The sequence below is a fragment of the Biomphalaria glabrata genome, chromosome 4, assembly GCF_947242115.1.
Source record: "Biomphalaria glabrata chromosome 4, xgBioGlab47.1, whole genome shotgun sequence".
NCBI lineage: Eukaryota > Metazoa > Mollusca > Gastropoda > Planorbidae > Biomphalaria > Biomphalaria glabrata.
This window is the reverse complement of record NC_074714.1, coordinates 36,243,468-36,258,790: the sequence shown is the minus strand read 5'-3', so window position 1 is coordinate 36,258,790 and position 15,323 is coordinate 36,243,468. Positions and strand designations below refer to the sequence as shown.

At 34.9% G+C, this 15,323-nt stretch overlaps 1 protein-coding gene across 2 annotated transcripts in view; it reads right to left on the bottom strand.

Moving 5' to 3' along the window:
• LOC106051763 (uncharacterized) overlaps positions 1-15,069 on the bottom strand; it is a 35,246-nt gene extending 20,177 nt beyond the window's left edge. For both annotated transcript variants that reach the window (XM_056027625.1, XM_056027626.1), the window contains exons 1-20: positions 14,919-15,069; positions 13,690-13,762; positions 10,544-10,840; positions 9,944-9,971; positions 9,291-9,377; positions 8,686-8,920; positions 7,621-7,738; positions 6,993-7,023; positions 6,722-6,808; positions 4,934-5,168; positions 4,707-4,824; positions 4,058-4,088; positions 3,744-3,830; positions 3,365-3,599; positions 2,775-2,892; positions 2,610-2,637; positions 2,086-2,172; positions 1,288-1,522; positions 1,001-1,118; positions 373-403 (exon numbers count right to left, since the gene is read on the bottom strand). In XM_056027625.1, the coding sequence (XP_055883600.1) occupies positions 373-403; positions 1,001-1,118; positions 1,288-1,522; positions 2,086-2,172; positions 2,610-2,637; positions 2,775-2,892; positions 3,365-3,599; positions 3,744-3,830; positions 4,058-4,088; positions 4,707-4,824; positions 4,934-5,168; positions 6,722-6,808; positions 6,993-7,023; positions 7,621-7,738; positions 8,686-8,920; positions 9,291-9,377; positions 9,944-9,971; positions 10,544-10,840; positions 13,690-13,741 (2,258 nt within the window). In that variant the 5' untranslated portion in view covers positions 13,742-13,762; positions 14,919-15,069. The remainder of the gene's footprint in view (positions 1-372; positions 404-1,000; positions 1,119-1,287; positions 1,523-2,085; positions 2,173-2,609; positions 2,638-2,774; positions 2,893-3,364; positions 3,600-3,743; positions 3,831-4,057; positions 4,089-4,706; positions 4,825-4,933; positions 5,169-6,721; positions 6,809-6,992; positions 7,024-7,620; positions 7,739-8,685; positions 8,921-9,290; positions 9,378-9,943; positions 9,972-10,543; positions 10,841-13,689; positions 13,763-14,918) is intronic.
• Between the last annotated feature and the right edge of the window lie 254 nt (positions 15,070-15,323).

Genomic DNA, 15,323 nt, shown 5'->3' with positions numbered 1-15,323 from the left:
CGGAGTGGAGGGGTAAATAGAAACCTTACACTTTTATAAATCTATCCCAAAACGACATTGTTAACCTTTAACCTTTATCTTTCATTCCCTATGTAGTACGTGTTAAGTTCGTGGTAATTGCCATATAATTTTAATGAATTCATTTCTTTTTTTTTTAACCTGGTTCGTATGATACTAAAATACGTCATCATTGTTCCAATAAGTAACTGGGTAGAACGTTTGTTTGTGTTGGAAGATGACAACATAGTTGACTGTAAACACTAAATGAATAGGGAAACGTCGGTGTAGTCAAAAGAACACTTAGGTCAAACTTGATCATCTATGGTTCAGTTTTTTGGGGGGAGGCATGAGTTTTGAAGGAAACTAACTTACGTTGGTGAGAGTCCGATCTTCTGAATAGTGTCTGTGGATACATATATAATAACAATATTAACTCAGTTTATATACGTTTTATATATCACAATGTAGACATGTTTACGTATATATTAAGAGATAGATCTTTAAGGTGTGATAGTTTAAGTATCATTTCTTTAACCATTGAGTTAAAGTCACAAGTCACAAAAATGTTTGACTTGTTTGGTGATCAAAGTCTGCACATAAGTTTGATATTTAATTTGCCTTTAAAAAGCAAAATGTTTAGTGACATTTCAAACGTAGTGACAGGTGACCTCAAATAGGGCGTGGCTTGCTGCTTCTGGCAAAAGAATTCACTAGTAGAAGCTGTGCACAAGATTTAAAAATTAAACACGCTGTGCTCGTGTAGATGTGTTGCAAGAAAGGACTGGAAAGGAATTGATGCTGATTCCAGAAAAGATAAATCAGGACTTTTGAAAACAGGAAAAGGGTCAATTTCAATCTTTTAAATTATACACGCAGCTTAGTCTATGCTGTATTATTATTGCTTTGAATTACTCTACATGGATTATGTAAATTGAGTTAAAGATAATTAAACGTCAAGTATTGCCTGAGAAGAAATTGATGAACAATGAAATGTACTTACGATCAGCAAGGAACTCATTAAAGGCGGTAAATAGGTTTGTCCAGGACCTGGCCTCAGCACTGTCAGCAGCGACTCCAAGGGCGTTCTGGATGTAAGATCTGATGTTTTGTTGCAGAGGCTGGAAACATACATTAAATGTATAGCTCATAGTTCGACAATTCCATCTAATTAGATGCATTTTTTCTTATAGTAGCTATTCTATATACTTAAGAAATGTCCATGGCACAATGGGAATGAACAGATTAGATCTATTGTTTGTTAGGAAGAGTTGAAGATTAAAAACTTACACCGAAATATTCCAGGCCAACACTTGGGGACATGTGCAAGTGAACATCCACAAGTCTCTCGATAGCAGCTTGAAAGTTGTCACTGTTGTCCACATTGTTGATCAATGAATCTAGACCTCCAACAATGACATCGACTTGTCTTAGGAACTCGTTGTTAGCTCTTAGGGCTTCATCAGAAGAGTGGGCGTTGAATTTGGTGAATCTGTCGCGCATGTTGGGGACATTGTCAAACAGCCTGAAATAATTTAGAAAATATCAATTAAACCACTGTGCGGTAGCTCCGCACGTTGGACAGTTGTATTCAGCTTTCCTTTCTAGACGGTCTAGAGAATGTGGAAAAAAGGTGATAATACATTTGCATAATGTTATTTATTGTTATTATTATTTGCTTTTTAAATTATTGCACACCCAAGCTATAGATATTGTGGTAATGACGCTCTAGTCCTATCGTTTTTCTTGACATTCATGAGTGAAGAGTGACAGGAATATCTGTGCATGTGTTTATTTGGATGTCTTTGAACACTTTCGTTTTGTCTGCTCGAGCAATTATACTCGGCTTATTTCCCTTTTTAAAAATGTCTTTGCTTCCCTTCCATCAGTATTGAAGCTCAGTGCCCTAAGTTTTAGAGATCTGGGTAAATAAAAATATTCAATAGCTGCTCTAAATTTATAATTATTTTTATTTATTTATTTATGTCAGTGTCAGTGTCAATGTATGCTTGAGTTTCTAACTAGTGACAAGCAAAGAAGTATTGAGCTCAGCAGGTTCAACTGTCTTCAGAAAGGTTCTCAACTTACCAGGTCACCAATTTAATTCCAGCTTCCTGTTTGTTGCCTGCTTGACTCTGCAGCCTGCTCCATGAACTCTGGAGAGCTCTTCTGTCACTGAAACAAGAGTTAGAACCATTACAAGTGGATGAAAGAAACCTAGCAGAATGTTTAGTGATTGTTTGGTCAGTGGCCAAGAAATCAAGGAACACATCTACACTGTTACTATAATTTAGAGCAGTGATTCCCAAACTTTTCCCTTATCGGAACACTTCGCACATTCTGAGTATTCAGCGGAACACTTTGCTTATTTTTAGAGAGATTCATTCATGTTGTGGCCTACAAGTGAATTAGTCCAGGTGTTTACAGCTAGTTAGACCTCGCGGAACACTAGGGTTCCTCCGTGGAACACAGTTTGGGAAACACTGATTTAGAGCCTTAAAAATAAAAAGCATAGATTTCAACAATGTTAAGAAACTAATCCGAAGTTTTATAAATACTTTATTTTATTGAAAATTTAGCCAAAATAACAGTTTTTAAAATTCATAACTTACTCGTCAGAGACAATTCTAAGGAAAGTACCTGAAAAAAAAAACATTTTAAAAAGTTACCATATGAAACCATTTATATTTTGATCTAAATAAAGACAGTCTAACATTCTAACTCTGGAACAATTAGAACAAGTTTTTGTAACACTTGGCTTCAAAACATTAACTTACGGTCTTTCAGCACGTTGTTGAAGGCAGTCAGTAGGTCTGTCCAGGCTCTGGGGGCAGCACTGTCAGCAGAAACACCCAGGGCTTTCTCAATGTAGGCGTGGATGTAGCGTTGAAGAGGCTGGAAGTAAATACAGAACTTTCTCTACTGGGTCTCTCAGATTTGAAAAAGTTATCTTATAAATTACCAACTTTCGCACTAAAAAGTAATACTAATTACATTCTACGTGTATTCGTTCATCTTGTAGTGTAAATAAATTTGAGACTTACACTTATTTATGCGTCTAACTGATTCAGACAACTCGTTCTAAGCTTTTATGTCACTAAATCATGAAATAAGGAAAGTGTCGATATTTTGGTGTCTTTTTGATTACTGGGCAAAACGAAGCATTTAACTTTTGAATGTCAGGCGTAAGTCTCTATTTCGTTTGACCAAAAGGCTTGAGATAAACTAAAAACCCTTCTTGATAAACGTAATTTTAGAGGTGGGACAAGTTTTACTGAAGTTGTACGCCCTTGTTTTTATTCGTTTCATATGTAATTATGCCCCATGTGACACCAAGACAAGACATCAAGAGAAAAAAACAACTTACACCGAAGTATTCAAGACCAACTCTTGGTTTCAAGTTCAAGTGAGCATCGGCCAGTCTGACCAGGGCCTCCTGAAGGAAAATTGGGTTATTAACATTGTCGACCAATGACTCAAGGCCACCAGTGATGAGGTCCACTTGTCTCACAAACTCAGCATCCTTTCTCAGATTGTCATCTGACTGGCGGGCGTTAAATTTGGAGAATCTGTCGCGCATGTTGGGCACGTTCTCCAGCATCCTTAGCGTAGGGAAAGGGAAATAATTAATTATGTTAGATTTGATTTGCATACAAAAAGATTTTTAAAAAATTGTTATTTCTTTTCCTCTACTTCCCACAAGTTCTCATTTCAAATGTTCTTGTCCATTGGGAGCACTAACTTACCAGAGGACGAGATTAGTACCAGCATTCCTGCTTCCACCAGCACGACCAGTGAGTTGGTTCCAGGAACTGACCAAAGCATCTCTGTCACTGTGGAAATAAAATAGAACACATAGTGAAAAAAATATATCGACCTTTTTTAAATTCTACTTTATTTGTTTGTAGAAGAACTGATCTGTATGTTTTTTAATTTTAAATGGAAAGACAAGTATTTATTAAAAGTGATGAGTAGGAGCAATAACGCAATACTGAAGAGTTCTGTTTGATAGAGTTTCTAACTTATAGGTTCAATAGAAGAAAAGTGTGGAAATACTTACATGTCAGATAGACCCAGGTTGTGAATAGCATCTGGAAAAAAAATACAAATATATATACCTATCAATTTTGCAATCTTCGACATGACAAAATCTAGACCTGGTTTTAACTAATCATATATATATATATCCAGAGAGAGAGAGGGTGAGAGAGAGAGATAGATATAGATAGATAGATAGATAGATAGATAGATAGATAGATAGATAGATAGATAGATAGATAGATAGATAGATAGATAGATAGATAGATAGATAGATAGATAGATAGATAGATAGATTGATAGATAGATAGATAGATAGATAGATTGCGATAGAGATAGCGATATAGATAGAGATATATCTATAACAAATTACCAAAATTATAAAGTTTGCGATGAACTAAATATTGATAATAAAAACAGAAAATGTAGATGATGAAAAAAAGATGTTTTTTGTTTTTTTTTGCTGATTAGTTTTATCGTGTATTGAACATTAACTTCAAAATTAAAGTTATTAATGGATTGGCTTATTGATTTAAACTATTCAAATTGATGGATTGAAATATTGAATTTATCATATAAAATATAAAATTTAAGCATTTGAGTTTTATTTTTTTTTATTCTTTCAGTTGACACTAAAGAGAAAAGAGAAAATTTCTAGTGTGAACACTTACGATCTTTAATAACTTTGTTCAAAGCGCCAACCAAGTGAGTCCAGGCGCGAGCCTCGTCACTGTCTGAGCCAACATTGAGAGTGCCTTCAATGAACAAGTGAATGTTTTTCTGTAGAGGCTGAAAACACACACAAATTGTGATCGGTCAGTTCTACATCAATGCCACTACAAAACTGATGCACACGTTTATGCTATTATCTGGTTCAAATGCCTATAAGTCCACTTACTCCAAAGTAATTAGAGCTGATGGCTGGTTTCTTTTCCAAATGCTCATCGGCAAGACTCTCCAGACGGTTGAGCAGCAGATCAGCGTCATTCAGGTTGTTGATAAGTGTTTCAAATCCTCCAATGATGGCATCAACCTGTTTTAGGAACTCAGCGTCGGTCTTGAGGGCTTCGTCAGACTGGCGAGCATTGAATTTGGTGAATCTCTCACGCATGTTGGGCACATTGTTGAACATCCTGTTTGGAGAGGCGACAGAAATAGCAGAAATGTGACAACTAGGACAATTATAAATTGAACTAGGATATTACATTCTAATGTAGATTAGCGTTGTGACCTAACCTTGAACCTTGTTTTATTTTTTTTTAACCCAGCAAATTGGATGTCTAGTGCGCATGCCTAAATTGTAACCAAATGAAAATAAATTGCTTGTTACGTCACCTCCATATCTCGGAATGCTTAGGGTCGATCGGTACTTGTGAAAACAGTATCAAAAGTAAAGCGAGCGGAGTGTTTCACTGTTTAGGGTCAATTGTTTTATGTCATTGAGCAATTCGGTTGGTTACTTCATAGTGCTGATGTGGTTTAACAAATGTGATTCATGTGATGTCAATGTTGCGATGCAAACTTACGTGACTATTCTTGTTCGATTTATTTAGTAAATGTTTTAGTATTTCTACGTATTTCGTATTTCTTTTGTGCTTTAGTCATTACAGAATTTGGTGTCAGAAGAAATAATCCGCTGACATCTACCATCACTAATGAAACAGCAGTCGAACAATAGTATATTTTTCTCAGTCAAATACTAGAACACGGGGTACATTAGTGAATTCGTGGGACATAAGTGAACTAGTGGGATATTAGTGAATTTAAGAGCTGCGTGGGGAAAAAAAGATGTTTTCGATACATCCACATTTAAGGACATTACCAATATACTAAAATGTTGCACTAGTTGATGAGAGCATCTAAATTAAGTGACTAAATGAAATTAGAGTAACAAGAACAAGGACGTATATTGTTATCTTGTTAGACCTGTTTCAACTTTCCTTCCAAGTAAACTGAATCTGATTTCATGAGGAGTATTCCAGAATGTCGATCATTTTATAAAGTCTTTTAAATTTCTTACTACAATTCTAGTCTATTTTAAAACTAATAAGTCAGATTTACGCATATAACGTTTGAATATGTGCTACACTTAGATCTTAGCATACAAATATTTCTCATTGACTAGACTAAGATCTAAACAGACAAATAGTTGACTAGACTAAGATCTTAACACACAAAAAGTTGACTAGACTAAGATCAAAACCTACAATTAGTTGACTAGACTAAGATCAAAACATACAAATAGTTGACTAGACTAAGATCAAAACCTACAAATAGTTGACTAGACTGAGATATAAACCTACAAATAGTTGACTAGACTAAGATCTAAATCTACAAATAGTTGACTAGACTAAGATCAAAACCTACAAATAGTTGACTAGATTAAGATCAAAACCTACAAATAGTTGACTAGATTAAGATGATTTAAATCTACAAATAGTTGACTAGACTAAGATCTAAATCTACAAATAGTTGACCAGACTAAGATCAAAACCTACAAATAGTTGACTAGATTAAGATCAAAACCTACAAATAGTTGACTAGACTAAGATCAAAACCTACAAATAGTTGACTAGATTAAGATCTAAATCTACAAATAGTTGACTAGACTAAGATCTAAACCTACAAATAGTTGACTAGACTGAGATCTAAACCTACAAATAGTTGACTTCACTTAAAAACTTACCAAAGAACAAGTCTAACTCCAGCGTTTCTCTTACCATCAGCGCCAGCAGTCAGTCTGCTCCATGAGCTCTGGAGAGCGACTTTGTCGCTGTGAAATGTAAAAACAAAAACAGCATAAGACCTCAGTGTGGAGTCAGAAGACACTTTAAGTAAGACACAAAAGTATTACTATATTTAGTTCTAAAAAGATGATGAACTTATGTTGTCATTTTTACCAATCTATAAATTTAAGTCCCTGTATCTTTTATAAAAAAAAAGGAAACGCAACTTACGTATCAGAAAGACCAATGTTGTAGTTGGCAACTGTGGACAATAAATGGCATACATTAAAATTACAATCGATTATAATATATTTTTTTTTTAAATTTCATGAAGTGTGATTTTGTCACAAGATCTCGGATTATGCTATTTTGACAGTCTCAGGTGCCATCACTGCTTCTTCAAATCTCAGGAATGGGTGCTGACAACATACTAAAATCAGGCACTGTTGTTTATTGTCGCAAGAACAAGTTTCAAATCTGACAGACTCGCTCTAATCATTTCCTTTTCTTAACATCTGACTGACTTCTGGATTACATTACTCTCATACAGTAGTCTCCCCTCTTTTCCAGGTCATAAAAAATCTTCTGAATCTTATATATATATAGTGCCATTACTAACTTTTAAAGTCTCTCTCTCTCTCTCTCTTTTTCACAATAAATGTTTACATCAGTTATCTGCTTTTTATTACATCTTGTTCCGGTTTACTTTATTAAAGCAATAAAACGTTTACTTTTACTTTTGCTATTATGTAATAGAGTAACATACTGACATGACATACTGAACTGACATACTGTCATGATATACTAACATGACATACTGACATGACAACAGTGAGACTCCAAAATAGTGTCTACTTACAGCTATTCAGGACCTCGTTGAAGGCATTCAGAAGACGTTCCCAGGCTTTAGGAGCTGCATCGTCAGCACCGACGCCAAGAGCACTAGCGACGTACTGGGCAATGTTCTCTTGGAGAGGCTGGAGACAGACACATAGACATAGGATAACAACATAACAACATAACAAGGGGAGTCAGTCATAATTACACAATAAAGCCAGAGGTATGAAACACCTGTCTTACAAATGAATAGTATGTGTCAAACTGTACACACAGGAGCTATTCAAATGTTAATGGAACATGTAAGTGTGAGTGACCACTGGCTACTAAGTTCTCCGTACATTGACATATGTTTAGTTTCATGTCTTCTGTACTTGTCTTAGATTTACTACAAGTGTTAACAAAAGAAAACGCTTGTGTTTCTTCTTCTATCCCAGAGCATGGATATTGCAAAGTGGAGCTAATAACAACAGAAGTGTTTTGTGTGAGATTGTCTATAATCCCGTAAATAATTCTATGATATAATATGTGAAGTTTCATTGGTTCTAGGCATATGGCGAAACTGTAGCGGCTACTAATAGCCGTACAAAAAGAGATAGGTCTGAGCAAGGCCGGCCATAGGTAATTGGAGGCCCTATGCGAAGCGAATAAAGAGGCCCTAAGAGGAGTGAATAGGGTGGCTCCAAATAAAAAAGAAAAACAAAATATTAAGACCGAAAAATACGCAATGAATTGAAAACCGTCCTGTTACTATAGCCTGTAACGTTTGCTGGTATTTAAAGAAATACAGTACAATTGGACAGTCAACTTTACAGTAAATACTTGTATACAAAACTACTATGAGAACGAGAGGGCTACTTTTTAAATTGTTTTTGTATAACTCAATGTTCATGCATATATCATGCTCAGGGCGCTTTGGTCCACTCTCTGTTGTGGATCAGTGGGGAAAGGGGGTATCTGGGAGGTTCCGTGCTGCCTTTAGACGCTCGGCAAACACAACTCTGCTCTAATCAAGGTTCGAACTCATTCACACATCGCCCTACTTTCTCTGCAATTAGTGTCTCGCACATGTTACGATCAAACTAACCCTGAAATATTCCAATCCAATGGTTGGTCTCATTTTCAAGTGGACAGAGGCGAGTCTCTCAATGGTAGCTTGAAGCTGGCCAGGGTTTTCTAGGTTGTCAATGAAGGACTGCAGGCCTCCAACAATGAGTTTCACTTGCTTGACAAACTCGTTGTCGTTCTTCAGGGCCTCATCAGATTGGTGAGCGTTGAATTTCTCGAATCTTTCTCGGATGTTGGGGATAGTGTTCAACAACCTGTATGGGTGAAATATAATTCAAACTAAAGCAAAGTGTTCTATGTACTCGTGATCCTATTTTACATAAACAGAATAAACAACTTAAGTTATTTCTTAGTCATTTTATATGGATTTCTAAATGATTAAATATAAAATAACCAAATTATTATCAACAGTTTATACATTTGGAACTTAGAAAGTATTAATTTCAAGTATGCATTACTATACCTTGTCGATGGTTAAGTCTATTTTGTTTTAACTGGTCGTAAAGAAACTTATTGTTAAATTTCGAGTTTAGAAAGTAGGCCTATTCATTTCAGTTATGCATCACCTTACTTTGTCCATGGTTTGAACAGGTCGAGAAGAGACTTATTGTAGCCGAAACTTACCAGAGGACAAAGTTGTTTCCAAAATTGTTTCTGCCATCAGCGCCAGCAGTGAGTGTAGCCCAGGAACTTCTTAGAGCCTGGATGTCGCTGTAGAAAAGAAGATTAGATTAGATTTGTTTAAACATTTAGGTAGTTAACCAAAAGGATCTAGGACTATTAATGCTATTGGAGAGTGTCAGAAACAGCAAAGCTTTTTGGTGTATCCGGTGTCCACAATACAGGAAGTGTTGCTGAGCTAGGTTGTTTTAAAAGTCTATGACATTTTTTTGTTTGCACATTTCAGCTGAAGAATCAAAGTCTCTAAGCTCTTCCATTTATAATTTCACTCTGGAGTATGCATTAGACTTTCTTTCTATGACTTTAACTTAATATATAAACAAATGGGCAAGTTACTAGAGGAAATAATAGAGATTTGATACAAAGATCAACTACTACGCATTGAGATATTGTTAAAACGAGAGTTCAATGCTTTTTTTAAAAGTTAGTTGGCAACATTGATGCTGAATTTATCGTCATTGACGTTGTTTAGTTTAAGAAGAAACTCTCTAATATTTCAATAGCTGTGTCATGTGATCGATCAGATGTGTTCATACTCTAATGTATAGTTAAGTGACATGAGCTCTGCTTCGCAGTGCTAGATGTTCAAGACTTACCTATCTGTTACAAGTCTGTGGATGGTATCTGAAAAAAAAAGAGTAAAAACGTTTAAGAATAAATCTCAACACTGCAAGTTATAACACGTTTTAATAGACTTTATATGCAACACGTTATTTTAAAAAAAATGATTGACTAATCGTTTTACGTAAAAGTGTGTCTTGGTCCTCGTTTTAAACAAAAACTATTTTTAGACAATTATAAACTTCTCATTAAGTTCAGAGGGTATGACAATAAATTGAACTTAATCATAAACTAATCAACATCATTTCATTGTGTTCATAGTGCTTATAACAGTTGTTTTGAGCGCTATGTAACAAAAAAAAATATTTTTGTTGTTGTCACGGACATACTTGAGATAACTGAGACGAACAGCATGCCATTACACATAGTGTTTGGTCACTTCATCCCCTGGTCACTTCATCCCCTGGTCACTTTATCCCCAGTCATTTTATTCTCAAATAAGTTTTGTTTTTCTAAATCATTGTGCAATGGTGTTGTTAAGCTTTGGTTTTGGTAAGGAACCCTGCAAAAAAAACCAACAGCTCAACAGCAAAGAAGAGAAGTTGGCTAGGCCATGAAAACGAAGATTCACTGACCTGTCAAGTTAGCCTGAAGCTGAATGAGCCTGTCCTTGCGGTCATTCTCCTGCTGGCAGTCATCGAATTGAGACTCCAGCCGCCTCAGCTTGTCCTTGGCTTTCTTGATCTTGTTGGCGTACTCAGCAGGAGCCCTCTGTCTGAACTTGACCTCAGTGCTGCAGGCTACTTCTTCGCTGTTGTCCTCTAGACGTCTGGCAGTGCAGGAGTGGCGTCCTTCTTGACTTTGTTCTGGTCTTTTCCATTCGGCGTTTACGTAGCGAACTCCATCATCGGCAATTGTGATCTCAAGACAAACTGAAGGAAATATAGGAAGTCGTTTAGTTAATTACTTTGCAATAGTGATCTCAAGACAAACTGAAGGAAATATAGGAAGTCGTTTTGTTAATTACTTTGCAATAGTGATCTCAAGACAAACTGAAGGAAATATAGGAAGTCGTTTTGTTAATTTCTTTGTGATAGTGATCTCAAGACAAACTGAAGGAAATATAGGAAGTCGTTTTGTTAATTACTTTGTGATAGTGATCTCAAGACAAACTGAAGGAAATATAGGAAGTCATTTTGTTAATTTCTTTGTGATAGTGATCTCAAGACAAACTGAAGGAAATATAGGAAGTCGTTTAGTTAATTACTTTGTGATAGTGATCTCAAGACAAACTGAAGGAAATATAGGAAGTCATTTTGTTAATTTCTTTGTGATAGTGATCTCAAGACAAACTGAAGGAAATATAGGAAGTCGTTTTGTTAATTACTTTGCAATAGTCATCTGAAGACAAACTAAAGCAAATATAGAAAGTCATTTTGTTAATTTCTTTGCAATAGTGATCTCAAGACAAAATGAAGGAAATATAGGAAGTCGTTTTGTTAATTACTTTGCAATAGTGATCTCAAGACAAACTGAAGGAAATATAGGAAGTCGTTTTGTTAATTACTTTGTGATAGTGATCTCAAGACAAACTGAAGGAAATATAGGAAGTCGTTTTGTTAATTACTTTTGTGATAGTGATCTCAAGACAAACTGAAGGAAATATAGGAAGTCGTTTTGTTAATTACTTTGCAATAGTGATCTCAAGACAAACTGAAGGAAATATAGGAAGTCGTTTTGTTAATTACTTTGTGATAGTGATCTCAAGACAAACTGAAGGAAATATAGGAAGTCGTTTTGTTAATTACTTTGCAATAGTGATCTCAAGACAAACTGAAGGAAATATAGGAAGTCGTTTTGTTAATTTCTTTGTGATAGTGATCTCAAGACAAACTGAAGGAAATATAGGAAGTCGTTTTGTTAATTTCTTTGTGATAGTGATCTCAAGACAAACTGAAGGAAATATAGGAAGTCATTTTGTTAATTTCTTTGTGATAGTGATCTCAAGACAAACTGAAGGAAATATAGGAAGTCGTTTAGTTAATTACTTTGCAATAGTGATCTCAAGACAAACTGAAGGAAATATAGGAAGTCGTTTAGTTAATTACTTTGCAATAGTGATCTCAAGACAAACTGAAGGAAATATAGGAAGTTGTTTTGTTAATTACTTTGCAATAGTGATCTCAAGACAAACTGAAGGAAATATAGGAAGTCGTTTTGTTAATTTCTTTGTGATAGTGATCTCAAGACAAACTGAAGGAAATATAGGAAGTCGTTTTGTTAATTTCTTTGTGATAGTGATCTCAAGACAAACTGAAGGAAATATAGGAAGTCATTTTGTTAATTTCTTTGTGATAGTGATCTCAAGACAAACTGAAGGAAATATAGGAAGTCATTTTGTTAATTTCTTTGTGATAGTGATCTCAAGACAAACTGAAGGAAATATAGGAAGTCGTTTTGTTAATTACTTTGCAATAGTCATCTGAAGACAAACTAAAGCAAATATAGAAAGTCATTTTGTTAATTTCTTTGCAATAGTGATCTCAAGACAAAATGAAGGAAATATAGGAAGTCGTTTTGTTAATTACTTTGCAATAGTGATCTCAAGACAAACTGAAGGAAATATAGGAAGTCGTTTTGTTAATTACTTTGTGATAGTGATCTCAAGACAAACTGAAGGAAATATAGGAAGTCGTTTAGTTAATTACTTTTGTGATAGTGATCTCAAGACAAACTGAAGGAAATATAGGAAGTCGTTTTGTTAATTACTTTGCAATAGTGATCTCAAGACAAACTGAAGGAAATATAGGAAGTCGTTTTGTTAATTACTTTGTGATAGTGATCTCAAGACAAACTGAAGGAAATATAGGAAGTCGTTTTGTTAATTACTTTGCGATAGTGATCTCAAGACAAACTGAAGGAAATATAGGAAGTCGTTTTGTTAATTACTTTGTGATAGTGATCTCAAGACAAACTGAAGGAAATATAGGAAGTCGTTTTGTTAATTACTTTGCGATAGTGATCTCAAGACAAACTGAAGGAAATATAGGAAGTCGTTTTGTTAATTACTTTGATTATGCATGAAGATATGAAAGTTTTTTTTTTTTGCTTGCTTGCTCTTACTTTTTGTTTTATTACTTTTTTTTCTTTTTTTTTTTAATAATCTTTTGAAAATAAATGACAAAAATAGATATTATGAGTTGTCACCTACAAAGTAAAAGACTAAAATATCTCAACCAAACTAACCCTAAGATATTATATAGATAGTTTCCATAACCTACTTAAAACCGACTTTTTAAATGTTTAAGGCTTCTTTGTAAATGAAGTAGCCCCTTGTTTAAGGCTTCTTTGAAAATAAAGAAGCCCTTTTCAGACCTTGTGATCTATGGGGTAGATGATGTAAAGGTCATCTGTTTCTGTAATGAGGGTGTCATGTGGCCAACACAACGATCAACCGCCTTTACTTTTTCCAACTAATGTCAGGTACCCATAAGAGCTAGGTGAACTTAGAGACACCCTAAAGAACCCGAAATTAAAATTGGAATCTTCAACAGGATTCGAACCGATACCCCTTGATTTGGAATCTTTACCACTCGGCCATCGTGCCTCCATTAAAGTGTCTACAACACGTGGTGTCCCCAAGCTGTCACCCATCTAAGTACTAACCACGCCCGAGGAACAGAACCGATGTTTTCAGTGGAGTATGGCCGTAGACTCTGTAAATAACTTCTAATTGTAGGATACTTGAAATAAATGCTTGCTATGTTTCTTTTGTACTCACCAATGCTCAAGAGCACGAATGCTTGCACCACACTTCCCTTAAAAACAAACATTCTGATCGTTCAGTTCTCTCCCTTGAAAACAGTAAGGAAACATTTGTCATACATTTAAAATATGAACATTCAAAGTTATTACATTAATTATTACAAGATTTGTGCAGGGTGGTGGGTACAATGACAGTTATATAGTGTTGTTGTGACATTTCTCTGTTGAGAATTAGTTTTGTTTCTATCCTAAACATATGAATAGCTGATGAAGCTGATGCCTTGATTGTTTTTAAGGCAAGATGAAGGCCATTAAAGGGAAAGAAGTGGTGCAGTATGAGACGCTTGCCCAAGTGAGCTAAAGCTCCAATGTTCATGCCTGAACAGACAAGATAATAATATAATAAGATTGACTCTGTGTGATGATAAGACGGTGAAGTAATAATAAATTGTCAAAAGATAAATAAGAGATGATGATAAGACGGTGATGTGTCAATAATAGATGTCGTGCGATGTCTAGAAGCTATATTATAACCTTGCATCTTCGTTCTTATTATCTATCTTGATTGGCCGATTATTTATGCTTTTTTTTTTGTCGGTTCTCTATTGAAATCATTAGGCTTGTAAATACTTAACAACATTAAAAGAAATAGCATCGTGTAAATCCAACAGAACAATAATTGCTACAAAGTAAAGATTGCTACCAGATACGGATAATAACTTAATTAAATACGCTCCATGGACTGTGTCTATAACTAAGAGTTGGAAACAGATGACTGACTACATAGGGGTCCTAGTTGAACTTTGACGTAACAGTAAAACATATAACAACAAATTTCAGGTCGACGAAAGTATTGGTGAAATCATGTGACTAGTATTAACTTAATGAAATGTTTTTATCAAAAAAATAAATTTATAGTTTCAGAAATATTCTATGTTTTAATAAACTGAAACTTGAAAGTATTTTTAAACAACCGCCATAATTAAAACAAAAAAGAATTTAATATTCAAATTTTGAGAAGACATTGTTTATGAGTTCATTTTCTAAATTGACTTTGTTAAAAAATGTCACGTAAGTTCTTTACTACAATGTTTAAAATGAATATAATAAAGTTATTCAATATGAAAGTAACTCTACTATGACAAATCCTAACAAGGTTCAAAGTTTAAACTTCCGGAACTAACTCTATGATTAGCGTTCCTTTCACTGACCTATACAATTGAAATTAAAAAAGCAAATATTTACCCTATGGAATCTCCGTGCACTTGTTGGGTACAGGAGGCTCTGAAGTAACAAGCTCTCAGTCCTAGTATATATAGTCATAATCCAACTGGAGTGGTACCATAGCTGGTCACGTACTGACCTCTCCATCCCTTGGCCTTCACCTACAAAACAGAAGATAAGACAAAAAAAACAAACTTAAAGCTGGCATCAGCTATATTTTGTGCGTAGTCGTTAAAGAGGGCATAACTTAGGGCTTTAGGGGGCGGGGCAAGGAGAGATGTTCTAAGACGATGATAAAGCAAAATTTGAACTGAGTTGACAAATAGAGTTGTTGTTTTGTTTTCTATACTAGTTCTATATTGGTGTAGATGTTTTTAGGATAGATTTTACTTTGTTTCAATGTGTTAGAAGATCAATAAGAGATGT